The sequence below is a fragment of the Erpetoichthys calabaricus genome, chromosome 5 (assembly GCF_900747795.2).
Source record: "Erpetoichthys calabaricus chromosome 5, fErpCal1.3, whole genome shotgun sequence".
In the NCBI taxonomy this organism is placed as follows: Eukaryota; Metazoa; Chordata; class Cladistia; order Polypteriformes; family Polypteridae; genus Erpetoichthys; species Erpetoichthys calabaricus.
The window spans coordinates 48,899,566-48,927,024 of record NC_041398.2 but is presented as its reverse complement, the minus strand read 5'-3'; the positions used below and the strand labels follow the sequence as shown (position 1 = coordinate 48,927,024).

Here is a 27,459-nt window from a genome sequence, read left to right as displayed (position 1 = left end):
GCATCTGATACTCAGTAAAATTACAGAATTAGACTGAATACTTTTGCAAGGCAATGTATTTGGTTTTCTGTGGGCACTACATGGTCCGGAGGGAAAATACTATATTGTGAAAAATTTGCCTATAAATTTGGATCCACTATACAGACAGATATGAGAAAAAACAGTTGCCACATAATACATTGATGCAACCCTATTAATTTTGTGATTTGTGTTGTAGTATTACCATAGAGCTCTGGCCTAAAGTCTGATCATTTGTGCAAAAACAAAATTCCTTAAAATGTGTGAATTCCAATTTTTACATCTTAAAAGAAAAACAGCTGAGATTTTATTATTCTTACAACCACTACAAAAGTATTACATCTTTGACATTAGCAATACTGTATTAACTCTACATGTAAAGTATAAACTACCCAACATCCAAGGTCTTAATACACTACAAAAACAGATGACATTGTGCTTTTGGAGGTGAAAATCAGTATGGAATAGTCCATTTCAGTACTTCATGTAAATTTGACGTTAGTTATACCACAGGATTTCACTCTAAGGAAGATTTTACAGTACAACTGATTTAATGTACTAGATTCTATATTAATGTAGAGTACACTTAATGATCAAGTATACGAATAAATGTACAATAAAAATTTAACTGGAAATTGAATCAAATTAACATCTTTAAATAATATTTAATTTGAAATTAAACACATTGTGTCAAAAGAGGTGAACAAGCTACTTAGACAGACTGGGGTGACAATGATTCTGTCCATGCACACCTTTGCAGATCTAGGTGTGTGTTCATTTCCTTCTCTTCATCATCAAGCATATGTTTTGGTCAGGCAAATAAGTTGTCTGCTATATTCACTTATAAATTTCTCTGAGTGAGTGTATGAGCGCATGTGCATATGCATGCATGTACACACTTGTGTGTGGCTCTGTGTGTATGCCTGTAAATTTACATAAATAATGTATTGGTTTTTTTTTTTTGGGACAAGTAGTTTTTACAAGTTTAAATTAAATTTTTACAACAATTATTGTACATAGACCTTGGTGTTCAGGGCAGATATCTCAGAAACCTCTTGTTCTAAAATGTCCTCTCTTTGTTGGGATGTATTCATCCAGGAGTTTTACATAATGTAAACACACAAAAACAACAATTTTCATCAGATGTGCAAATCAATTAAAATTCTCCACAGACCAGGCACATAGACACACATACAGACATCATGCCAAAAATCAACATTTTTCGATGTGTTGAACATTGTAGAATCAAAATCTGAACTTTACTTGAAAGCAAAATTTTTACCCCATCACTAAACTACCATAGACACCGAAGTACAATGTCCAAAAGAAGAATAAAATATGATGGGGGGAAAAAAAAAACACATAAGAAGGAAGCTGTTCATTTCAGCATATGAAACTGGTAAATTTGTATAAACAGTACACCACATAAAGTAATTTGTTCAAGGCATAATGTTCATGTATTAAATATGAGGTGTACTATTTCTTCTTTACATCTGTCTATTATTCATTAGGGTTTGATGAAAAATACACACAATAAAAGAAATACGTGACACTTGCCTCAGCAGTTACTTCCATTCCGATACTGAAATGACTGACTTTCAGGTCTCTCCAGCACCTATAATTGTCTTCAAGAAAAGCCTTCCTAAATCCGCAATATGTGTCAGAGGAAGGGATTTCATTGTTATCACTATAATTATCACTGTCATAATTATCAGACTTGTCATAGTCATAGGACGCGTCATCATTATAATCTTCATCATCATCATCATAAACTTCAAAAGGAGATTCTGCCAACAGAAATGGAAAGATTTTTTTTATGGCTGTTTAAAAACAATTAAAACCTAATCAGCTGTTTTGGGTAAAGCATTAAAGAAGTGACAGGCAATCAGTCCTTTTCAGTGCATTACAATACTCAACAAAAATGTGTCATGGCATAATGTGAATTAACTCGTTTGAAGCAATAAAAGCAATATAATAACTAGGCCAGTTTAAAAAAGAACAAGTTTATTTTGTCAATGAAAAATGTAATTTTGATAATTTAAGATATTATTTTGTTGTTTAAGTGCATTTTCAAAATCTACTTGTATACATTTTGTTTAGTGGTGTGTGGAAATACTGCCTATTCTGGAAGTTTGGGCTGATGGCAAAAAAAGGTGTATCCCTTACTTAAGTGTGCAAAATAAATACAACTGTTAAATTAACAACAATTTTGACACCGTGATATTAAAACTTAAATGTGTAGTATTCCTCTTATTTGTAACTTAAATGCAGTACTTATTATAATCTGTGTTGTACAATAAAACCCATTTACAGGTCTGAATGTGTTCTTCAAAGCCAAGTAGTTTTAGTAGATATTTAAGAAAGTAATACATTTTCTTTATAGGCTCCATCTTCTAACAAATATATTTAAAACACAGACAAGAAATGTTATATTAAAAAGGAAATATTTTTCTTTTACGTATCTGTCACAAAGAAGTTTCATCTAGTTAAGTAGGAGTTTGAAATTACTACAAAAAAAAAAAAAAATCATACCTGGTAAATACATAATTACACTTTGTTGTTCACTGTTGCCTGCTCTTATATGGTCTAACATATATCTGAACCTCTGTAAACAAAATACAACTAAATTAATGTTCTGATTATGAACTAATGCACAAAAATGTTAGAAGATAAAGTCACAATACAATATATAGCATTTTTTTAATTAATTAATTTATTTTTTTACAGAATTTTTAAATGCAACAGTACAATATAAAGGAAAATAACCACCAAATAAATGAAGACTGCATTGTAAAAATCCAATAAAAACATTGGTTTTATGTTTTATAAAACTTTCCTTACTGTGCTTAAAGTTCTATTACCTTTACAAACAAGAAAGAAAGTCCTACACAGACTTTTTTGGCACTTGCATTTTAGTGATTTCATTACTTATTTCAATGATGTGTCAGCCACATTCTGATGTTATGGAACTAATTATATCACAGTTAATGAACATTTCCTCTCAATACAGCTGTCTTCAATGTTGGTACTTATGTCCTGTGTTTGTTAAAGATGTATCTTGGAGTTTGAAAAATATTGATAAGACAATGAATGATCTCTATAAGCAACAAGGCAGATATGTTTGCTAACTAAGGGTCAGCAAAAAGTCACCAGATATGACCAAAATCTTGCCATGAACTAAGCAGTTTCGGATTGATTTATGACAATGTTCAAGCTAAAATGAGTGCACATTATGTTAATTAGGTATTCAGGAAATTAATAGTAAATGCTCTGGATCAGCATTAATGCTAATAAAAACCTCCCTTTGTTAAATTAAAATACTTCCATTGTTACTGCTACCAAGAAGCTAACCATCACATACAGCATGAACCTGAAATCTGCTTCTCACACTACTATTTGACAAAATAAAGGAATTGTGGGTTCAGCCAGGCCACCATGCAACAAAATTAGTCAGACACATTGGAGCATTACATATTAATTGAATATTAACTGAAAGAATCTATCTTTCTGATTACAAAAGCAAATTCATTCTGTGATGGTACCTTTATTGAAACGTGTGCAGTCAATCATGTCAAATACATTAGGAAAATCAGCAACTGCTGCCAATTGCTTTTTGATTTTGGCCTGCCTAATGTGATGTATCTGGGTAGCATCATAATTATACTATCCGATACAAATGGCATGACATGGCTCAGTGATGACTAAGATTCCCGACCAGTCTGCCAGTTCATGCTGTAAAGCACCCACTGACAAATACCCTATAGTTGGTAAAACCAGATGCAGAACAAGGATTGCATGATATCTGTGTGATGGTCACAAATCAGCACACAACTTCAAAACTATGACTCTAGGAAGTCTAATTCAGCTTATAAGCCAGTCATCATGCTGAGACAAAAAAAAAAAAAAAAAAAAAACGAGATCCTTGAAACTTCGTTCCTTGCATAGTCTGCTGTTGGCAATATCTTACAAAAGACCTAACCCTGTCATTGTTAGTTATGTCGTACAACACACTGCACAACTTGTTTAATTTTTCAGCTGATTGTGTACGTACCCACTTAGAGTTTGGCTCCTCACACCATTTACCAACCCGCAAACACACCAAGAAAATATATGAAAGGTACAGACCACCTCCACAGAGCTATAAGAACATCTGACTACTGATGGTGTCATTGTACATCGTTCCACAGTCCAGCACACTTTTCACTGGGAACAGCTCGGTGGAAAGATGATGTGCAAAAAGCCTTTTCTGAGTACTAACCACAAGAAGAGTCGCATGACATATGCAAAGCACATCTGGACAAGTCAGAAATATTTTGGAAAAAAATACTGTGGGCAGATGAGACTAAGGTAGAGAAATTTGGTCACAACCATAGGCTTTATGCATGGTGAAAAAAACAGAGCATTCCAGGAGAAGAACTTGCTGCCTACTGTAAAATTTGGTGGAGGGCCCATCATGTTACGGGGTTGTGTGGGTAGCAATACTGGAAACCTTGTTAAAGTTGAGGGCCGCATTAATTCCTCCCAGCATCAGCAGACTCTTGACAAGAATGTTCAAGAGTCAGTCACAAAGTTGAAATGTTTCATCACGACAATGATCCAAAGCACCATTCAGAATCTACCAAGGAATTCATGCAGAGGCACAAGTACAATGTTCTAGCATTGTCATCCCACTCCCCTGGCCTCAACATCATAGAAAATGTACGGATTGATTTGAAGCAGGCAGTCCACACTCAGAAGCCATCAAACCTGACTGAACTGGAGACATTTTGTATGGAAGAATGGTCCAAAATACCACCAGCCAGAATTCAGGGATTTGTCAGTGGCTACAGGCTGTTATTTCAGTAAAAGGAGGCTCTACTAAATATTGATTGGATTATTCCTTTGGGGCGCCCAAATTAAAACACCTGCCTATTTTTGTTTAAATGCACATTAAATTGGTTCTGTTGGTCCAATAATAAAAATATTCACTACTGAATTCTTGCTGTTTCCATAAGGTATAAAAAAATGTTTAAATGAAGTTCCTGCGTCAAACTTTTAGCAAGTTATAAATTGATAGTCATTTTTATCAGGGGTGCCTAAACTTTTACATAGCACTGTAGCTGCTCCCACTATTGCTTTTTTTTTCTTTTACTTGTGACTCCCACTGAGAGACCAGCAAATAGAATGTTGTTGTAGTTCTCCACTTCAGTCACTAGTACTGTAAATGTAAACTTGATATATTAAAGTTTTGTTTTCTGGGTCCTCTCATGGTTTGTAGTAAACAGTTTAAAGTTTGTGACTTAAAGGAAGAAGGTATATGTATAGTTTTATACATCCATTTTTTTGTGTATATTCCATTTTTACCTTTCAAGCATAAGCAAAATTTTAGTATAGAATCTAAGCAAGGTTTTACATATAAGGCCTCTGTGGTCTCTAAAGGTGAAGTGTATACTAAAAGTGTATCTAAATTATGCAGTTTTGATTTTTCCAGAGCTCTCTTCTCCATCTTGAAGACAACACTTTTGAAAAGCCCCTCTGAGAAAATAATACTTTCCTGGCTAGTGACAGCATGACAACTGAATATTAATACTTTAAACATATACTTCTGTTCAACTTATTAAATGCTCCTCTTAAAAAGCCAAACATATCAAGAAATAAAATGTCCTTCAAAAACCATTATCCAAAAATCTTTAAAGATTTAAAGCTATCTTAGCATAAATTGTTCATAAATTTATCACAGAATTTCTATAAATATATTGTTTTCAAAAATTAAGATGATCACATGGAGTATTTACTGATTTAATCCTCCATTATTGAGATCATGCTACAAAAATATTTATTAAATGAACTGAAAAATTGGATCTTGTACACAATAATTACTGTCATACACTTCACTTTAAAAAAAAAAAAAAAAAAAAAACAACCATAAAAAGAACCTCAGAAGCTGTTTTTTGGTTAATGAATAAATGCATAAAAAACACATTCTATAATGGGCTGTATAACTGCAGATTTCTTCTTATTTTGGTTAATTACATCATACAACCTTTAAAACACGTATGATGAGGGTAGAAGGCACACTGTAGTACTACTCTACTATTAATTTAATGTGCACAACACAAATGGTATTGCCTTCATAATACAATAATATGTTTAAGTAAAATTTGTATTCATAAATAGTTTAATTGAAAAGCATCAGGCAAATAAATGAATTAATATATCTGTTAAGACATGAAATCTATCTCCAAAAAAACAAAACAATTAAATCCCAAATAAAGTTACCCATAATTGTTAATTGAATTACATAATACTTTACCTGAGATCTGCCTCCAGTAATACCTCCCAGTGTTGCAGTTTCATCTGTTTGGATATCAAATCCTAAAGAAAGTTAAGTGACAAGCAGTGAAAAATAAGCTTAATCTTCAGAAACACAGTCCCTCCCAGCAATTTTCAGCAAAACTGATTTCCAAGCTGGCACTTATGCGAAGACATGAAATGAAACTGAAACTAACTGTATCACTATGACTTATCTGCACCACCCTATTCAGAACTTGTTCTACAGCAGAGAGAGAGAGAGAGAGAGAGAGAGAGAGAGAGAGAGAGAGAGAGAGAGAGAGAGAGAGAGAGATTTTATTAATCCCAATGGGAAATTCATATACTCCAGCAGCACCTTACTGACACAAAAAACAATATTAAATAAAAGATTGATAATAATGCAGGTAAAAACAGACAATAACTTTATATAATGTTAACGTTTACCCTGCCGGGTGGAACTGAAGAGTCACATAGTTTGGGGGAGGAACGATCTTCTCAGTCTGTCAGTGGAGCAGGACAGTGACAGCAGTCTGTCGCTGAAGCTGCTCTTCTGTCTAGAGATGACACTGTTTAGAGGATGCAGTGGATTTTTCATAATTGATAGGAGCCTGCTGAGCGCCCGTCGCTCTGCCACAGATGTCAAACTGTCTAGCTCCATGCCAACAATAGAGCCTGCCTTCCTCACCAGTTTGTCCAGGCGTGAAGCGTCTGTCTTCTTAATGCTGCCTCCCCAGCACACCACCGCGTAGAAGAGGGCGCTTGCCACAACCGTCTGATAGAACATCTGCAGCATCTTATTGCAGATGTTGAAGGACGCCAGCCTTCTAAGGAAGTATAACCGGCTCTGTCCTTTCTTACACAGAGCATCAGTATTGGCAGTCCAATCTAATTTATCATCCAGTTGCACTCCCAGGTATTTATAGGTCTGCACCATCTGCACACAGTCACCTCTGATGATCACGGGGTCCATGAGGGGTCTGGACCTCCTAAAATCCATCACCAGTTCCTTGGTTTTGCTGGTGTTCAGGTGTAGGTGGTTTGAGTCGCACCATTTAACAAAGTCATTGATTAGGTCCCTATACTCCTCCTCCTGCCAACTCCTGATGCAGCCCACGATAGCAGTGTCATCAGCGAACTTTTGCATGTAGCAGGACTCCGAGTTGTGTTGGAAGTCCGATGTATATAGGCTGAACAGGATCGGAGAAAGTAGTCCCTTGTGGCGCTCCTGTGTTGCTGACCACAATGTCAGACGTGCAGTTACCAAGACGCACATACTGAGGTCTGTCTTTAAGATAGTCCACGATCCATGCCACCAGGTATGAATCTACTCCCATCTCTGTCAGCTTGTCCCTAAGGAGCAGAGGTTGGACTGTGTTGAAGGCACTAGAGAAGTCTAGAAACATAATTCTTACAGCACCACTGCCTCTGTCCAAGTGAGAGAGGGATCGATGTAGTATATAGATGATGGCATCCTCCGCTCCCACCTTCTCCTGATATGCAAACTGCAGAGGGTCGAGTGAAGCAGCAGCCTCTCCATGGTCTTCATCACATGTGATGTCAGAGCAACAGGCCTGAAGTCATTCAGCTCACTAGGACGTGATACCTTTGGGACTGGGGTGATGCAAGATGTTTTCCAAAGCCTCGGGACTCTCCCCTGTTCCAGGCTCAGGTTGAAGATGCGCTGTAGAGGACCCCCCAGCTCCGATGCACAGACCTTCAGCAGTCGTGGCGATACTCCATCTGGACCCGCTGCTTTGCTGGCACGAAGTCTCCTCAGCTCTCTGATCACTTGAAGCTGTTTTAATTATGGGTGGGGATGTCTCTCCTATGCTGGCATCAGCAGAAGGATGTGTGGAGGGTGTAGTACTCCGAGGTGAGAGTGAGAGTGGGTTAGGGTGGTCAAACCTGTTAAAGAAGTTGTTCATTTGGTTTGCTCTCTTCACATCTCTCTTGATGGTGGCACCCCGCTTCGAGCTGCAGCCAGTGATGATCTTTATCCCATCCCACACTTCCTTCATGCTGTTATTCTGCAACTTCTGCTCCAGCTTTCTCCTGTACTGCTCCTTCGCCGCCCTGAGCTGGACTCGGAGTTCCTTCTGCACGCGCTTGAGCTCATGCTGATCACTGCCTTTAAAAGCCATTTTCTTCTGGTTCAAAAGGCCCTTGATGTCACTTGTAATCCATGGCTTGTTGTTAGCATAGCAGCGTACAGTTCTTACTGGAACTACAATGTCCATACAGAAGTTGATGTAGTCAGTAGTGCAGTCAACAACTTCCTCAATGTTCTCACTATGTGATCCCTGCAGGATATCCCAGTCTGTAGTTCCAAAACATTCTCTCAGAGCCTTCTCAGCCTCCGGAGTCCACTTCCTGAATGATCGTGTGGTTGTAGGTAGGACCCTCACTTTTGGTTTGTAGTGAGGCTGAAGCAGAACCAGGTTATGATCTGCTTTCCCAAGCGCAGGCAGCGGGGTGCCGTGTATGCGTCTTTAACGTTTGCATACAGTAAATCAATAGTCTTATTTCCCCGGGTGTTACAGTCCACATACTGGGAGAAGGCAGGTAATGTTTTGTCCAGCGTCACATGGTTAAAGTCTCCAGCGATTAGCACAAGCGCCTCAGGGTGCTGCGTTTGTAACTTAGCAACAGCAGAATGGATGATGTCACTCGCTGTCTCCACGTCTGCCCGAGGAGGGATGTACACAATGACAATAATGACGTGTCCAAACTCTCTGGGCAAGTAATAGGGATGCAAACTTACGGCCAACAGTTCGATGTCACTGCAGCAAGTGGAGACTTTAACGTTAACATGTCCAGAGTTACACCACCGTGTATTAACATAGAGAGCGAGTCCTCCTCCTTTGTGCTTCCCACAGGTACTTGCATCTCTGTCCGCTCTAACTGTGCTAAACCCGGGTAGCTCCACGTTAGCATCTGGGATGGTGGTAGTTAGCCGCGTTTCGCAAAAACACAACAAACTGCATTCTCTGTAGGTTCTGACATTTTTCACCAGCGCAGCCAGTTCGTCAATCTTATTTGAGATTGAGTTCACATTCCCCAGAATCACAGAAGGCACCGAAGGCTTAAAACGCCACTTTCTCGCAAGCCGCTTCATTTTTAGCTTAGTGCCAGCTCTGCTGCCACGATATCGCCTTCTTACCTCGTCGGGTAAATAGGGAAAGACACCGAAACTGGCATTAGTTCTTGGCACTCAAAGTTGAGTACTTGAATAGACGAGTCTCGGCGTGTAAAAATCCATGCCCACGTTGTAAAAGTAAGTGTGTCCAGGGAACAAATCCACATAAAATAAAGTGATAGGAGTGATCAATAAATAAAAATAGAAAAATAAAAGTAGAAAAGTACACATACAGTCATACACGGAGCTGCTGAAAAGGCTGCCACTCTCGGCGGCGCAGGAACTATGATTGAACATAGTTGGAATGATTGGAACATTGGAATGAACATTCCAATAACATTAAAATTACTTACAAGTGAAAAATATTCATGAAGTAGTTTGAAACTTAATGTCTGTAAATGATTCAATAGATTTAAATAAACAAAGAAAGAGAATGAAATCAATATAATTATTTTTACCTTTGTATTTAAAAACAATACCTAATTCTATCAAACTATATAATCTGTAATGTCTGGGGTTTAAAGACCTTTTATACTATTATGCGTTTACTAGATTCATGCCATTAGAAAATTAAATAAGGGAGAAGGATTAGTTAATTTAGTATCAGGAACAGAAATAACTGGCCAATGGGGAAAAATTCCCCCAAATTAAATTTATTTTTCCACTTAAACAACAAGGGCCAGAGTAAAAATGATCCCCAATTTTTTTTTTAACATTACTAATAATCTAATAATGTAGGACTGTACTTATGATAGTAAAACTCAGTTTTGACACTCCAATAACATCTAATGTTATGCTCTTTATAAAAGGAATACTCCACCAAAAATATTTGTATTACCTTCCCCTTGTACTTTGTAGTGATGGCTCAAAAAAATCTTGTTTTCACACAGAGCAGAGATAAAAAAAAAAAGTTATGATATAATACAAGTTAACAATGACCAATGCTGTACAAGGGAAAATGATGTTAAGAGTGCACATCACCTTTTTTTGACTCTTTGAAAATATAATTCTTGGCCAATGAATGAGGGGAAGAGGCAGATCTTTAAGTCAAAAAGTCAATCCCACCCGACTTGCATTTTTCTATTTAAAATATGCACTAATTTTTTCAGAAGTATTTATTTAACAATATCTTACCAGAAAATTCATGATTTTCCACATTTTGAGCACAAGATTGGATAACTGACATGGGGATTATGCAACATGAATAAAGTCACATTTTTTTTCTTCTTTGTACTTGGATGTTTTTCCACAACATTTGTTATTCTACAGCATGGCAATTATTAAAAGCACCACTGGCTTGTAATATTTTTCATTAAACTTTATTTCCGGTTTGGAGTATTCCTTTAATTGATTCGTGTATGACCTTCATGTGTTGAAAGCACAAATGCTCATTTGTAAAATGGACAATTTCATTGTACGATGCTTTATCGCAAAACCTGCTGCAAACACAAAGGTTAATAATCTCCAAAACAAAAGTAAATAACTAAACAATTAAATTGATTAACCTACCAATACCTGAAGAGTAAAAATCATATTGGCTAAGAACTGAAATTCATGCTGAAAAAATACCTCAAATATATTGCAAGGCTTGTGGAATTTCTGTTAAAGGCTGTGCCAGTGCTACTTGTGATTTTGTAAAGGGCAGTGAATACATAAAAATATGTCTTCCTTGATTACCTGTCAAGTACAGGCACCTTCAATCATTCCCATAATATTTTGTTGTAAACATTTAAGTAAGGTGTACACCAGGGGTCATCAATAAGATCTGACCTGGGGCCTAGTTTTCACATAGCAAATATTTATTGCTGGGACAGGCAAAAAGTGCTCAAACACCTCTCACACTTTGGAATTCACTCCCAGATATTCAAATCCAAAGTGTCACATAAATATTACATTAGTTCAATTCAGAAATGACAAATTAATACTATACCAATTACAAAACTTTTACTGGTTTTGTAGGAAGTTAAATTGAAAATTAAAAAAAAAAAATGTAAAATGTATGCAATTGTACAATCAAGAACAAGCCAGTATTCAGGGTATGACAGCAATCTCATAAATAGTAATGAATCTAAAGATTTCTTCAAAACCTGCAGTTCTGTATGCAAACTGCTGCAAAATTGACATTGATCTTTTAAATTTATGGTGGTTGATTCTGCTGTGAACTAAAGAGATCCTAAGCACAATAGTACCAAAAATATCAAAAATCTCCACTACAGTTAAAAATATATATATTCTTCTCTGTTTAACAAGGAAGCTCAATAGCACAAGAGGCAAAAGACGTTACCAGAAAAGGCAAAGGCAATCCAAAACAAACAAGTCTTAATACACAATTCTTTAGGTGAAGTCAAAAACAGAATAAAAGGTCAAAAATTCCAGGAAAAAAAAAAATCACAAAAGCACAAGATAAAACATAGAAAAACTAACGACACTAATAGAACATTCAATAAACTACAAGAAACTATGGATTTTCCTAAGCCTTTAAATAGCTGAGGGCAGTCCCTTGAGGTGATGGGCAGTGGCCCCACTTTTTAGGGAATCACTTTTTATGTATTGATACATAGAAACAAAATGACCTATAATCTTAAAACATGCAAAATGAACAAAAAGGACATAAAAACGGCACTTCAACCCCAGCCAAACAACACTCTGAGGCCACAGTGTAAAATATGCAAAAACAGAGGATATACAGAACAAGCAAATACTTTATATATTAAAAAAAAAAAAACACAGCACTGTGTCTAAATGTTTGTAGGCCTAAATTATTTGTTTTTTATTTTCAAAATGATCTGTGATAATGAAGGGCACTGTAAAAAAAATAATGAGTAAAGTTATAAGAAGGTTCCTGCATTGTGATAGTGCTTAGTACCCTTACAAATAAAATTTCACACTAAAGAAAATTCAAAGAAGTTTCAGGCGCACACACACATAAACACTGATTTTAGTTTGCTCCAAAAATGTAAAGTAAGGTTTCTCAGCAGCACTTAAGTGGAAGTAGAGGAGTATGCCCATCCTGTGTTTCCTCTTTGCAACAAACATTGCTGGAATAAGCTCCAGTGCCCCATAGATCTACAGTGGTGTGAAAAACTATTTGCCCCCTTCCTGATTTCTTATTCTTTTGCATGTTTGTCACACAAAATGTTTCTGATCATCAAACACATTTAACCATTAGTCAAATATAACACAAATAAACACAAAATGCAGTTTATAAATGGTGGTTTTTATTATTTAGGGAGAAAAAAAAATCCAAACCTACATGGCCCTGTGTGAAAAAGTAATTGCCCCCTGAACCTAATAACTGGTTGGGCCACCCTTAGCAGCAATAACTGCAATCAAGCGTTTGCGATAACTTGCAATGAGTCTTTTACAGCGTTCTGGAGGAATTTTGGCCCACTCATCTTTGCAAAATTGTTGTAATTCAGCTTTATTTGAGGGTTTTCTAGCATGAACCACCTTTTTAAGGTCATGCCATAGCATCTCAATTGGATTCAGGTCAGGACTTTGACTAGGCCACTCCAAAGTCTTCATTTTGTTTTTCTTCAGCCATTCAGAGGTGGATTTGCTGGTGTGTTTTGGGTCATTGTCCTGTTGCAGCACCCAAGATCGCTTCAGCTTGAGTTGACGAACAGATGGCCGGACATTCTCCTTCAGGATTTTTTGGTAGACAGTAGAATTCATGGTTCCATCTATCACAGCAAGCCTTCCAGGTCCTGAAGCAGCAAAACAACCCCAGACCATCACACTACCACCACCATATTTTACTGTTGGTATGATGTTCTTTTTCTGAAATGCTGTGTTCCTTTTACACCAGATGTAACGGGACATTTGCCTTCCAAAAAGTTCAACTTTTGTCTCATCAGTCCACAAGGTATTTTCCCAAAAGTCTTGCAATCATTGAGATGTTTCTTAGCAAAATTGAGACGAGCCCTAATGTTCTTTTTGCTTAACAGTGGTTTGCGTCTTGGAAATCTGCCATGCAGGCCGTTTTTGCCCAGTCTCTTTCTTATGGTGGAGTCGTGAACACTGACCTTAATTGAGGCAAGTGAGGCCTGCAGTTCTTTAGACGTTGTCCTGGGGTCTTTTGTGACCTCTCGGATGAGTCGTCTCTGCGCTCTTGGGCTAATTTTGGTCGGCCGGCCACTCCTGGGAAGGTTCACCACTGTTCCATGTTTTTGCCATTTGTGGATAATGGCTCTCACTGTGGTTCGCTGGAGTCCCAAAGCTTTAGAAATGGCTTTATAACCTTTACCAGACTGATAGATCTCAATTACTTCTGTTCTCATTTGTTCCTGAATTTCTTTGGATCTTGGCATGATGTCTAGCTTTTGAGGTGCTTTTGGTCTACTTCTCTGTGTCAGGCAGCTCCTATTTAAGTGATTTCTTGATTGAAACAGGTGTGGCAGTAATCAGGCCTGGGGGTGGCTACGGAAATTGAACTCAGGTGTGATACACCACAGTTAGGTTATTTTTTAACAAGGGGGCAATTACTTTTTCACACAGGGCCATGTAGGTTTGGATTTTTTTTCTCCCTAAATAATAAACACCATCATTTAAAAACTGCATTTTGTGTTTACTTGTGTTATATTTGACTAATGGTTAAATGTGTTTGATGATCAGAAACATTTTGTGTGACAAACATGCAAAAGAATAAGAAATCAGGAAGGGGGCAAATAGTTTTTCACACCACTGTATACTAATTAAAGCAAGGTAAGAAAACACATTTATAGCTGGCCAACGGATGGCCACTGACAAAGTGAATAACAAGGCATTTTAGAATTAAAACCACTGAAGTACAGACAAGCTGCCACAATGCAAGAAAAACTTAAATGCAGTAAACCATATTAGGCACTTTCTGCTGAATGGAAAGGAAATTCAGATCAACTATATTACTGTGGAATGGATGAATAAGTCAGTGTTTCAAGCTACAAATTGCTATGCTACTTATCTTGTGTTACTCAATCTTTTTGAGCTTTCTCCTTGTTGCATTTTTAACTAAAAATAACATTGCACAACTTTTTAAAAAAAAAAAAAAATACAAACCTTGTTTTCCTGGCAATAATTATTTTAGAAGTTTCTTTTACAGAGCATGTAAATAGCTTTTTAAGCCGTTAGTCTAATGGGTATGTAACGAATGGGGAGCAGGGCCACCTTCAATTGGTCAGATACCCGTTAGTCTTTTCATAAAATTTTAGAACTGCGTTTATAAAACTCACTTCATGTTATCAGACCCGTGGGCAGGCCATAAAGTTAATAACGTGATCTTGGTCATTATGCACATGCTACTTACATGCTGTAAAGTTTATTTTCATTGTATACACAAACCTCTACAAATCAATATTTCCATTTATATTGTTTTTTAGATTTAAAGCAAGAATAAGCTGACATTCAAAGTATTTTAAAGTGTGTATGAAATGAACAAAATGAATATGCTAGCATACCAAGTAATCTCAAATGTAACATACATTTACATTAAAATTATGCTCTAGTTAAATTACATGCTGCACTAGTAGGATTAGAGTGTACTCAAAATGGATTATTAAGGTGTGTGTGTGTGTTATTTTAGCTTTATAGTGCTGATAGCCTTGTATGTACTAGTTTTATTTCTGATAACACGAACTGAAAGACTATATGGTGAAAGTGTATAAACTTCAGGTTCTTGCTTCAGCCACCATAAAATTATCATTTTCAAGGTGTTTCTTTTAGGTATTAACTGCCCATATATGTTTTGCTTAGTTTTACTTTCAGGTGACAAAAAAAAAAAAAACTTTTCATTGGTCTCTAATTACTACGATCAAGATTCTAGTGAACTGTAGCACTTAGAATAGTGCTCAAAGAATTATGTCAAGTTTCTTAAAAACAAAAAATAAAAAAGGCCAAAAAGAAAATAACTCATTTTTATAACAAGCCAACTCCAATACATCTATCTGCTGGAATCTGCAAGGCAAGTTCATAATGCTCCAATAACATTAACAATTATTTCTTAAAGGTGTGTGAAGCCAGGTTGGTAGAGGTGGACTGCTTATATGAAATTATTATGCACTGCACATTCACCAGAGTGGGTAGTTTTTCTTTTAGAGAAGGTTGAGAGGTGACTATCTGGGTATTCAATTTTTCCTCCATGCTCAGTCAAAATTATTCAACTATAAGCAAAGTATGGGTGTGTGCACGACTAAGCCCTGCAATAGACTGGTGTCCAGGCTTGCTGCTGCCTTGCCACCTGTTGTAGATGGGTTAAGAGCAGCCTCTTGCAACCGATAAATTTAAATAACGTGGAGGGTAAGAAAGCAAGTAAACTCAAACTGAGAATTACTTCAAATTCAGCTGCTTTAATATTACTCCTTTCACATAAAGGGGTCCAGTCTTTTGGAAATGAAAATTCATAGTAACAACGGCTCTCCATTAGTCACATAGCAGCGTGCGCTGGCTCTGAACGCACATCAAATGTCATGACCGGTTTTTGAATTTTACTAACCTATGTGGGCACCTGGTTAGTACGCAATGCTTTGTGGTTCATGCGCCTGGTTGAATCTTGCCATACCACGATCGCTCTCATCAACATTGTCAAGAATTCGTCAATATGGCTTATACCATCATATGTTAAGAGGCTGACAACAGTGACCATTATTTGCTCTTCCCAAGTGTCGTGCTACCGCCTCACAAGTGTTTTACTATTATTTGGACTACATTCTAATAAAGGCGCTATATAAATACCATGCATTATTACTTTCAAGAAAGCACATTAAAACTAAAAATTACGTTTAAGATTGCCGAATGTAAGAAACAATTCAGTTTTTGATGCTGGTAGTGTTATCAAATTATAGACAAATCGTACGTTCTTCTCGACTTTGAACTCTAACTCGCGTCTAACTTGGCTAGCAAGAAAAATACACTTTTAAGTTAAGGGTTTTGCAGATTATAAGATTACGGTTTACAAAGTTGTTAATACGTCCTCATGTACGAATCTCACACATTTTACGTGGAAAGGAGTACGATTAAAAAAAAGTACCTAGTGAAGCCCACCGGTACCTGTGACAATTTTTAGTCCCTTGTCTGACATTAAATAGTCACGCCAGGTGCCCACATAGGTTTCCACACTTTTAAATACCCTGCATAGCCCAAGTTTAGAAACAGGAAGGCCAACTTCTTACCGTCCGATTCTCCGTTGTTATTAGCCATCTTGTAAAACTATGGGATTGTTATTAGCACTACCGTTCTGTTTAAGGAAAATAACGGAAATTAAGAACTACACAATTATCTTTTTCTAACTGGCCACTATTATTCTTAGGACCCCATGCCCGTAGCATTTTTTTAAATCCGGAAAGAGTGAAAACGAACGCGCAATTGGTTGGTTGTGGCATGGCACGTGATATTCTCGCGTTGTTTTGGAACGAGACACAATTTAAACCTGTCGCGGTATTGATTGTGACGTAATCGTGTCTGCCGTTTCTATAGGAGGGTGACAATGACTTAAATTCCAATGGATGTTTTTCAGATGTTGACAAGCAATAAGCAAAAGATATCACTGAAAACCACAGAAAACAAAAACAGCAAAAAAAAAAAAAAACAGTACGAGGAAAGTTCGAAGAAAGATTTTTTTTTTACAATGTTTCTGTTTGGGGATCGTTGTGCAAATGTGCACATCTGAGCTGTGACCACAGATCTAACTGCTCTGCGGATGATTCATTCAAGCATTTCTTTTTTATATATATTTTTATTTTATTAATTTTCACTGTAATCATTCCATACAAACAGATCAATTTATAACCCAACAAATTTGAAGACTAATCAAACCCCACCCCTGAGAAGGAGAGCTTAGCTAAAGGAAAATTGCTTAAGGCTTTTTAATAAAGCAACATTAAACAAAAGAAAGGGAGAAGTAAATATCTATGTAAATAAGTGGTGGAGAAGGGAGTTAAATGCGGTAATAGTTATTTCTCTTATTCTAAAATAATATTGATTAAATCCTGCCATGTTTTGAAAAAATTTTGTACAGATCCTCTAACTCGGGGCCGGGCAAACTCATTCCTGGAGGGCCGCAGTGGCTGCAGGTTTTTGTTCCAACCCAATTGCTTAATAAGAAGCCCTTATTGCTCTAGAAACACTTCTGCTTCATTTTAGTTATCTCCCTCGTTAAGATTTTGAACCCTTATTGCTTATTTAAGTCTTAAACAGCTGCATTCTCGGTTTTTAATTGCTCCTTATTAGCAATAAGATGCAAATGACAAAAGAAACCAGCAGTTATCCATTTTGCTTGTTACCCTTTACACCTGTGTGTGTTTATCGCACACTATTTGGTTTAATTAAATACTTGGAAGGAAAGAGAAGAGAAAAAAGTGAAGGACTGAGAATTACTCATCTGTTTTACACTTCAAAGTATTTGGATGATATCCTTAGAATGGAAAAAAAAATCTCGGATATGAGAATGACTTGACATAGCAGAGTTAAAGCGCTAACAAGCCATGAAATGTAACTATTGGCAAGGATTGTTTTCTAATTAAGCAACTGGGTTGGAACAAAAACCCGAGGCCACTGCGGCCTCCAGGAATGACTTTGCCCACCCCTGCTCTAACTGAAAATTAGATTTTTTCCAATTTCAAATAATATAAAACATCGGTTTCCCACTGACTTATAAGAGGAGAATTAGGATTCTTCCAATTTAACAAAATAAGTCTGCGTGCCAAAAGTGTAGTGAATGCAATCACCGTTTGCTTGTCCTTCTCCAATTCAGGTCCATCTGGAAGAACACCGAACACAGCTGTTAATGGGTTAGGAGGGATTGTGATACTAAGGCTGTCTGAGAGGCACTTAAAAATTTTTGTCCAAAATGATGTTAGTTTGGTGCAGGCCCAAAACATGTGACCCAGTGAGGCAGGAGCTTGGTTGCAGCGTTCGCAGGTTGGATCCTGCCCTGGAAACATTTTGGACAGTTTTAAGCGAGACAGATGGGCTCGATATATAATTTTTAGTTGAATAATTCTATGCTTTGTGCATATAGAACTCGAGTGAATTCTCTGCTTTGCTACCTTCCACTCCTTTTCTGATATATTGATTAAGAGATCTCCTTCCCAATGTTCTCTTGGATCTTTGAAAGGTAGGAACTCTAATAAGATTTTATATATTGTGGAAATAGTGTTTATTTCCTCGAAATTGAGCTGTTTTTTTTCAGCATTGTGGAGGGTGCAAGGTGGGGGAAATCGGGCAATTTCTGTTTAACAAAATTTCTAATTTGAAGATAGTAAAAGAAATGTGTAGCTGGGAGGTTGAATTTTGAACGTAATTGTTCAAAAGATGTAAATATGTCGTCTATATAAAGATCTCTGAGTATTTTAATCCCAAAACTTTTCCAGGTATTAAAAACTGGATATACTTGCGAAGGTTGAAAGAGGTGGTTCTCTTGCAGAGGTGCCACTGATAAAAGATTTTCCATCTTAAAATGCTTTCTAATTTGGTTCCATATTCTGAGTGAGTAAAGCACAATTGGGTTATTAGTATATTTGCGATAACTTTCATTTATTGGAGAGCAGAGCAGGGAATATAAAGAAGTACTACAGGATTTTACTTCTATTGCGGACCAAGCCTGTGTATGTTCATTTATTTGTGTCCAGGTTTTTATGGCTTGTATGTTTGCTGCCCAGTAATAAAACTGAAAATTAGGTAAAGCCATGCCACCTTCTGCCTGAGGTCTTTGTAGGGTCGCTCTTCGGATACGTGGGTGTTTTGAGTTCCAAATGAATGAGGTTATTGTTGAATCTAACTGTTTAAAAAATGATTTATTGATATATATTGGAATGTTTTGAAATAAAAAGAGAAGTTTAGGAAGGATATTCATCTTAACAATGTTAATTCTTCCGGCTAGAGTGAGATGAAGGGTTGACCATCTATGCAAGTCTTGCTTAATTTTTTCCATACAGATGCCAAAATTTTGTTGATAGAGAGCTTTATGTTTACTTGTGATATTTACCCCTAGGTATTTAAACTGATCTGCTATGGTAAAAGGTAGGGTGTCTAATCTAATATTATATACTTGTGAATTCACTGGAAAGAGTATACTTTTATTCAGATTAATTCTAAGACCAGATATCTTTTGAAATTCTGTTAGTGCTGTTAAAACAGCGGGGACAGTGTTTTCTGGGTCTGATATATATAAGACCATATCATCTGCATATAGAGAAATTTTCTGTTCCAGTCCTTCTCTGACAATCCCCTTTATCTGATAAGAATTTCGGCAGTGAACCGCCAGTGGTTCAATAGCGATTGCAAACAACAGTGGCGACAAGGGACATCCTTGTCTGGTACCACGTTCTAGTTTAAAGTAGTCTGAGCAAATGTTATTAATACAAACTGAAGCTTCTGGATTGGTATACAGTAGTTTGATCCATGCACAAATATTCGGGCCAAACCCAAATTTCTCCAATGCAGTGAAAAGGTAATTCCATTCAATCATATCAAATGCTTTTTCTGCGTCTAATGATAGTAATATCTCTGGGGTGTTTGATTTTGCTGGTGAATATATAACATTAAACAAGCGTCGGAGATTTGAAGATAGGTGTCGGCCTTTAATAAATCCAGTTTGATCTTGTGATATTACCGAGGACAGCACTTTCTCCATCCTTCTAGCTAGAATTTTTGAGAGTATCTTAACATCATTATTCAGGAGTGAAATTGGTCTGTATGATGCACATTGTAACAAGTCCTTATTTTGTTTAGGAAAGACGGTGATTAATGCTTGTCGAAATGTTTGAGGTAGTATTTGGTTGTCTCTAGCTTCTGTAAATGTTGCCAATAAGAGGGGAGCTAGCTGAGTGGAGAATTTCTTATAAAATTCTACGGGGTAGCCATCAGGGCCTGATGATTTCCCGTTTTGTAGTGACTTTATAGCGTCTAGTAATTCTGTTAGCGTTAGAGGTTTATCCAGTTCCTCAGCACTTAAAGCATCTATTTATGGTATCTGTGATGTATCCAGAAATGCATTAGATTGTGTGTTGTCTTCTTTGGGCTCAGTGGAATATAAAGACTTATAGTAATCTCTAAATGTGTGCATTATTTTATTATGGTTGATGATTTCTTCTCCATTCTTGTTGGTGATTACTGGTATTGCATTGTGAACTTCTTGTTTATGAATTTGTTGAGCTAAAAGCTTATTAGCTTTTTCTCCGTGTTCATAGTAATGCTGTCTAGACTTATAGATAAATTGTTCAGTTTCTTTAGTTGTTAAGATGTTAGGTTCTGTATGCAGGGCCTGCCTTTTCCTGTGGAGAACTTCATTTGGACGCCTGGCTTGTTCTTCATCTATTCTAGTAATTTCATTTCTTAGCTCTGACACTTTCTTGGTTTCTAATTTATTTCTGTGGGAAAGATATGAAATAATCTGTCCTCTTAAGAAGGCCTTTAGAGTTTCCCAGAGTGTTCCTGCAGAAACCTCTGTGGACGTGTTTGTCTCTAGGAAGAAGCTGATTTGTTTGGATATAAATTCTGTGCAGTTCTCGTCTGCCAATAAAAGAGGGTTAAGACGCCATCTGCGAGGTGAATGTGAGGGGCTTATTGATTTTAGCTCCAAGACTAGAGGGGCATGGTCAGAGATAACAATTGTGTCATATTTGCATGATTTAATTGTAGGCAGGAAATTATTATCTATAAAAAATAATCAATTCTTGAGTAGCTATAATGCACTGGTGAGTAGAACGAATATGTTCTTGAGTTTGGGTTAAGAAACCTCCAGGGGTCTGATAAGTTGTGATCATTTAAAAACTGTGTAATTATCTTTGCAGTATTAGATGTCGTCCCCCCTGTCACAGGAGTCCTATCTAAGAGTGGATTTAAAACACAATTAAAGTCCCCAGCCATTATAATTTTATGAGTGTTCACATTGGGAATGGATGCAAACAGATTTTGCATGAATTCCTTATCATCAACATTGGATGCATAAACATTTATCAAAATCATTTTACTGTTATATAAGTTGCCCATGACCATCACATATCTCCCTTCAGGGTCCGACACTACATCTGATGCTACAAATGGAACTGTTCTATGTATGAGAATTCCCACCCCTCTAGTTTTCTTTATAAAGCTAGAATGGAACATTTGGCCAGTCCAGTTTTTTTGTAATCTGAACTGATCCTTGGTTAGTAAGTGGGTCTCCTGTAAAAATACTATTTTAGCGTTTAAGCCTGTTAGGTGAGAGCATACTTTCTTTCTCTTTAATTCGTGATTCAGGCCTTTAACATTCCAGCTCACAAAGTTAACTGTCCCATCATGGAGACATTGATTCTGAGTTTTTAATGCCATTTTATAGTTTTAATTGGTAATATGGCAGTTTTAATCTTAGTTTCAAGATTCCCCATGAGTTATTGCATTTTAGCCTATTGTTGCATTGATATTTATAATTATAAGGATTACAAGAATAGATTAGATATAACCTGGTCTCCTTCTCTCCCCCCTTTATCCCACCACCCCCCCCATTTTGCCTCCCCACATGAGGCTAGATCCCACTTCGCGATGTTCCAGTCCTCTGACATACGAAGAGACAGAGCACGTCCAAAACAAAACAAACCCCACCCTGCAGCGGCGTTAGAGAATTAAAACAGAGATATCTTTTGCAGTTAAATTCTTAATACTATCTGCCAAAAATATTCTCATTAACAGTATTTAAGCTTGAAATAATCTTCAGCGCTTTTAAGTTAAGATATTAAGATTAAAAAAAAAAAAAAGAATCAACCCTGGGAATGATTTTAAAAACTAGTCTAGGATAAACCTGGTAATTCCTACTGTAATAGTATAATGGTAATAGTATAAATAGTAGAAAAAGCAATAAACCAAGGGTATGATGTTAAACAGACTACTTTAAGGTATAGTAAAATAAAAAAAAATTAAAAAAAAGGAAAAAAAACGAATCCTACTTTAATTACTTCCACATTTTCACACTCACATCTATAACTCTATAACTCTGATTAAAACATAAACATATAAAGTCCAGATAAAGAAAAGGATGTATAATTATAATACCAGTCTCTTTAAACATGGATCCAGAGAGCAGATCATAGGTCCTTCCCGTGCCTTGATAGAATACGGCTCCTTATTAACTTTCAAAAAAGTGTCGGAAACAGCTTCTTTAGTTCCTTTTCAGCTTCTTCTTTGCATAGGAAAATATAATGTTGATCTTGAACTTCCATTTTCAGTTTGGCGGGATACAAGAGGCTGTATTTGATATCGGCTTTCCGTAGCAACTTTTTAATGTCGATGTAGGATCTGCGTTTTGCAGCTGTTGATGGTGAGAAGTCGGGAAAAATACGAATAAGATTATTTTCGAATATAATCTCTTGCTTGTGTCTGAGAAGTGCCATCACATCAAGCTTACATCGTAGTCGCTCGAAGCGGACAATAAAAGACCTAGGTTTAAAGGCGCTTGGTCTGTTTGTGCGATAAGCCGTGGCTATCTCAATGTCAAGTTTAAAGTCATCTCCAATTATTTTAGTCAGTAATTCTACTGCAAATTTCACTGGGCTTGAGCTTGAGCTTTCTCGTTTCTCAGGTATACCCTCAATTCTTATATTATTTCTTCTGCACCCATCCTCCAGGGCTGCAAGTCTGTCTCCAAGTTTTTTGCATTCGGAGTTCGCAGCTGTGGCTTTTTCATCGGCGTTAGACACCAGTTGTTCCGCTGTTTCAACTCGAGCTGTGAGTCCCTGCTTAACGTTTTCCAGCTGATCTGAAACGTCATTAATATGGTCATCAACATTTTCAGTTTGGAATTAGTTTCTTCGATGTGTTCCACTAATTTCTCCAACATGCCTTTAAAGTTCACGTCAAAACGTTTAAATAGGAGCATTTCCTTATCTTTGTTATCGTTCTTGAGCTCAATGGTCACCTTCTTAAGATCATTCTTGTTATCTTTCTTAAGCTCATTCTTAAGCTCATTCATGGCCATAACCATGGCAGTGGCCAGTGTAGCGATCATCTCTTTCAGTTCGGACAGTTCGCTTCGGCTTTCGTGCTCCGCGAGTGGAAATGCAGCTCCTGTTACAGCAGGTGCTGCAGGCTCGCGATGAGTAGATGAGAGCACATCCTGTAGGGCCTTTTCTAGTCTCGAATGATCCTCAGAAATCGGCAATCCATCGCGACCTGTATCACTTGCACCTTCGCTCCCATTTTCACTCTCGACTGGAGACGATACAATGGAGCGGGGTCCCAGGAAATCTGCGCATTCGTCTGCCTGTTCCAGGTCAGTGTCTGTGAGGCCATACCTTGCACTTGCACTCAGGCCGGAAGTCTGTCCAGACTTTGATACAGCTTTAAGTTTCTTTTCCGGTTCTTTCTGACTTTTCTTCTTGTTACTCATGCTTGTATATTGTAGTGGAAGTTCCTTGGTCGGATTAAATACAGGATACCTCTAAATAATATGAAATACGTGGGAAAATAAAGCCGCTGCTAGCGGAGCTCTGCTTCAGACGTCCATCTCCTATAAACGGACGAAACCAACTCCTCATTCAAGCATTTCAAAGTCACTTCGTTGTAATGAAAGTGTAAATGTAAATCTGCCGAATGTACTTCGTAGTAACAAGATTTCTATACACTTGTGTCATATGAGGAAACTGTCGGAACCATCAAAATACAGTACTTTGTTGTAATACTCTCTCACCTCAGTCTCTCTCCTCTCTCTGCGCCGCTGCAAAGCCCCGTGTTCTGAAAAGTCTGAGTGAGTGTCCGTTGCCGGCAGTTCTCTCGCGGCCCGGCTGTCAGACAGCTGCTGCCCGGTAGTGGGCCGCGGACCGGGGGTTGGGGATCCCTGCTCTAGCTCCCTTAAAAAGACGGACTGTTTCATTTATTCGCACTGCTCCCTGGTTTACATTTCAACTCCGTCAGCTCAAAGCCATTGACCGAAAGTTGGAGCGCCTAGCTAAAAAGACGGGCCTTGTTGTACACAAGGAAATGTACTCAAATCATATGTTAAAATACAAAAATGCTAACTCTGCTGGCAAAACTATATACTATTCTAACATTATTAATACAGGAGGGGAAAATACTAGAGCTCTTTTTTCTACAATGAAAAGGCTAATTACACCACCAGAAAATATTGCTTACCATAACCTCTCTGTTAAATACTGCTGCACTTTTTTGGATTTCTTCAACTCAAAAATTGAAAAAATCCACCAGCAACTTGCTTCCTATATTTCTGCAGAAAATGACATACTCGCCACATTCACCCATATTCCCCTACCAACCACCCTATTCTCAGATTTCAGTTTACCAGCTGAAAATAAAATTTCGGAACTTATAACAAAATCTAATTCTTCCACATGCCAATTAGATCCAATACCTACAAGCTTTGTTAAGTCCTGTCTGTCACATATTTGCCCCATGATAACTGCTATAGTTAACTCTTCCATTACTGCAGTCCCCCTCTCACTAAAAACAGCCTCAATTACTCCAATTCTGAAAAAACCTGGTTTAGACCCAAATATCCTTAACAATTATCTAAAGTTCTCGAAAAGATAGTTGCCTCCCAACTCCAGTCCCATCTTTCAAAAAAATAACCTTTTTGAACAGTTTCAATCTGGGTTTCGTCCTAAACATAACACAGAAACTGCCCTGGTCAAAATCACAAATGATCTTCTCCAGGCAGCTGACATGGGACTTTTATCAATTCTTGTGCTTCTTGACCTCAGCTCTGCATTTGACACCATATCCGATCAGATACTTTTGAAACAACTAGCTAGTTTTGGAGTCTGTGGCCGTGTCCTCCAGTGGTTTTCTTCCTACCTCACTGATAGGAAGCAATTTGTTCAAATAAAGGACTTTAAATCTGAGAATGCAGTTGCTACTCAGGGAGTTCCGCAGGGTTCTGTTTTGGGGCCGCTTCTTTTTCTCATTTATATCTTCCCATTAGGCAATATCTTCCGGCACCGTGGTATTAAGTTTCATTGTTACATTGATGACACACAGCTACCTGTATATCTTTCCACTAAATCCACTTCTGTTTTCCCTCCAGATGCTCTTATGGCATGTCTCCAAGACATAAAGACATGGATGACTCATAATTTTCCCCAACTAAACAGCAATAAAACTGAGGTGCTTCTCATTGGCTCTAAATCTACACTTGCTAAGGTTAACAATTCTTCTATTTCAATTAACAATATTAATACAAACATCTCTTCCCAAGTTGAGAGCCTGGGAATCATTCTAGACAGTACTCTCTCTTTTTCTTCCCATATAAGTTACATTTCTCAGACTGCCTTCTTCCATCTCCGAAACATTTCTAAATGTGTTCTTACGCAACACAGTACTGAAGTATTGGTTAATGCCCTAGTTACCTCACGTATAGATTACTGTAATGCTATTCTATCTGGCATCCCACAAAAACTTTTCCATTGCTTAAAACTTCTTCAAAATTCTGCTGCCAGGATAATAACCTGTTCTAAATCCACTGAACATATTACACCTATTATCTCTCAACTTTACTGCCTCCCTGTTAACTACAGAATACAATACAAAATACCGTTCTTAACATTTAAAGCTCTCCACAGCCTTGCTCCTCCCAACCTAACTGATCTCCTACAGACTTACACTCCCTCTCCCTCACTCAGATCCTCATCTGCAGCTCTACTTTCTGTACCACACATCAAACTCAGTTCTATGGGAGCGTGAGCATTCTCTCATAGTGCTCCTCAACTCTGGAATTCTCTTCCCTCTCATATATGTCAGCTCGATTCAATAACACATTTTAAAACTGCCCTCAAAATTTATCTTTTCAAACTGGCATACCAATTGTGAATTTTGCACTGTTACTGTCTGTTATCTTTGTTTGTTTGCTAATTATTGCTTTGTGATTTATCATTCTCTTGTTTTTATTTTACTAATGTTGTTTAATTTTATTGTAAGGTGACCTTGAGTGCTAAGAAACGCACCTATTAAATAAAATGTATTATTATTTTTATTATTATTAAAAGGACAGAAGTGGCTTATAGGCCTTTGGAACCTATTTAACCCAAAGGAGCCTTACACAAGGGTTTCCAACTCTTGCTTTTAATAGTAAATGCCCTGCACAAAAGAAAGTGTAGTGGAGGGTCTGAGTATGTTAAGTATAATTATGTAACCAAAAATGCAAGTTCAGTGTTCCACCTTTAGCCAACAAGAATAATTTTGAATAAAATCACTTGTGGGTCATTTTTCACAGCAATTTTCATGTCTGAACTAATGCAACTGTCAGCTGGCAGGAGTACTGGCATGTGTAATCAAGCCACTACAGATGATTCAAAGTGCAGTGGCACAACTGCTGATCAACCAGCCAAGTCGGGCACATGTCATTCCTTTTTTCTTGGCTCTATGTAGCAACACATACTAAGTTCAGGTCCTTGATGCTTGCCTACAGAATAGTGAGGAGGTCAGCACCCTATATACAGTATATATGAGGTCTTATGCTCCTTCTTGACACTTAGGTCTGCTGATGAACGGGGTCTTGTAATGGTACTTCTGCATGGCATCAAATCCCAGTCCAGACTCTTTTCATGTGTGGCTCCTAGCTTGTGGAATGAGCTGTCCACCTGTGTTCAAAATGCTGACTCCATCAAAGTACCTAAGGAGCTTTTAAAGACTCACTTGTTTGGTGAATTTCTCACTTATTGATATTACCTGTTGGGTTGTTTGTAACCTAGGGATTGTAACTAGCTTGAATTTTATTCCAAGCTCTTTACTTGTGATGATCAATTTGTAACATGTCCTATAACACTTGTTCCAAAACAGTCACTCAGACTGATGTTTGCTTGATTATATTTACCTCTGTATTACATAATTTTGGATAAAAGTGATATGAACAAAGCAAATAAATGTAAATTTAACCATATGCTGTCCCCTATACCTCTGTCATGCAGCACATTGTGTGTATTTCATGATAAACCATAATAATAGACACAAACATTCCTTCTTTTCTTTTTCTTCTCCTTCTACCTTCCAAATCTGGAACTCCCTACCTCCTAGTGTGTTTCCAGGTATTTATAATCTTTCTTCCATAAAGAAGCAAG

At 37.3% G+C, this 27,459-nt stretch overlaps 1 protein-coding gene across 1 annotated transcript in view; it reads right to left on the bottom strand.

Annotated features, from left to right (window-relative positions):
* Positions 1 to 16,769, bottom strand: part of si:dkey-33c12.4 (uncharacterized protein LOC560112 homolog) — a 59,824-nt gene extending 43,055 nt beyond the window's left edge. The window contains exons 1-4 of the mRNA XM_051928364.1: positions 16,591 to 16,769; positions 6,311 to 6,372; positions 2,551 to 2,623; positions 1,570 to 1,805 (exon numbers count right to left, since the gene is read on the bottom strand). Of these exons, the coding sequence (XP_051784324.1) occupies positions 1,570 to 1,805; positions 2,551 to 2,623; positions 6,311 to 6,372; positions 16,591 to 16,618 (399 nt within the window). The 5' untranslated portion in view covers positions 16,619 to 16,769. The remainder of the gene's footprint in view (positions 1 to 1,569; positions 1,806 to 2,550; positions 2,624 to 6,310; positions 6,373 to 16,590) is intronic.
* Between the last annotated feature and the right edge of the window lie 10,690 nt (positions 16,770 to 27,459).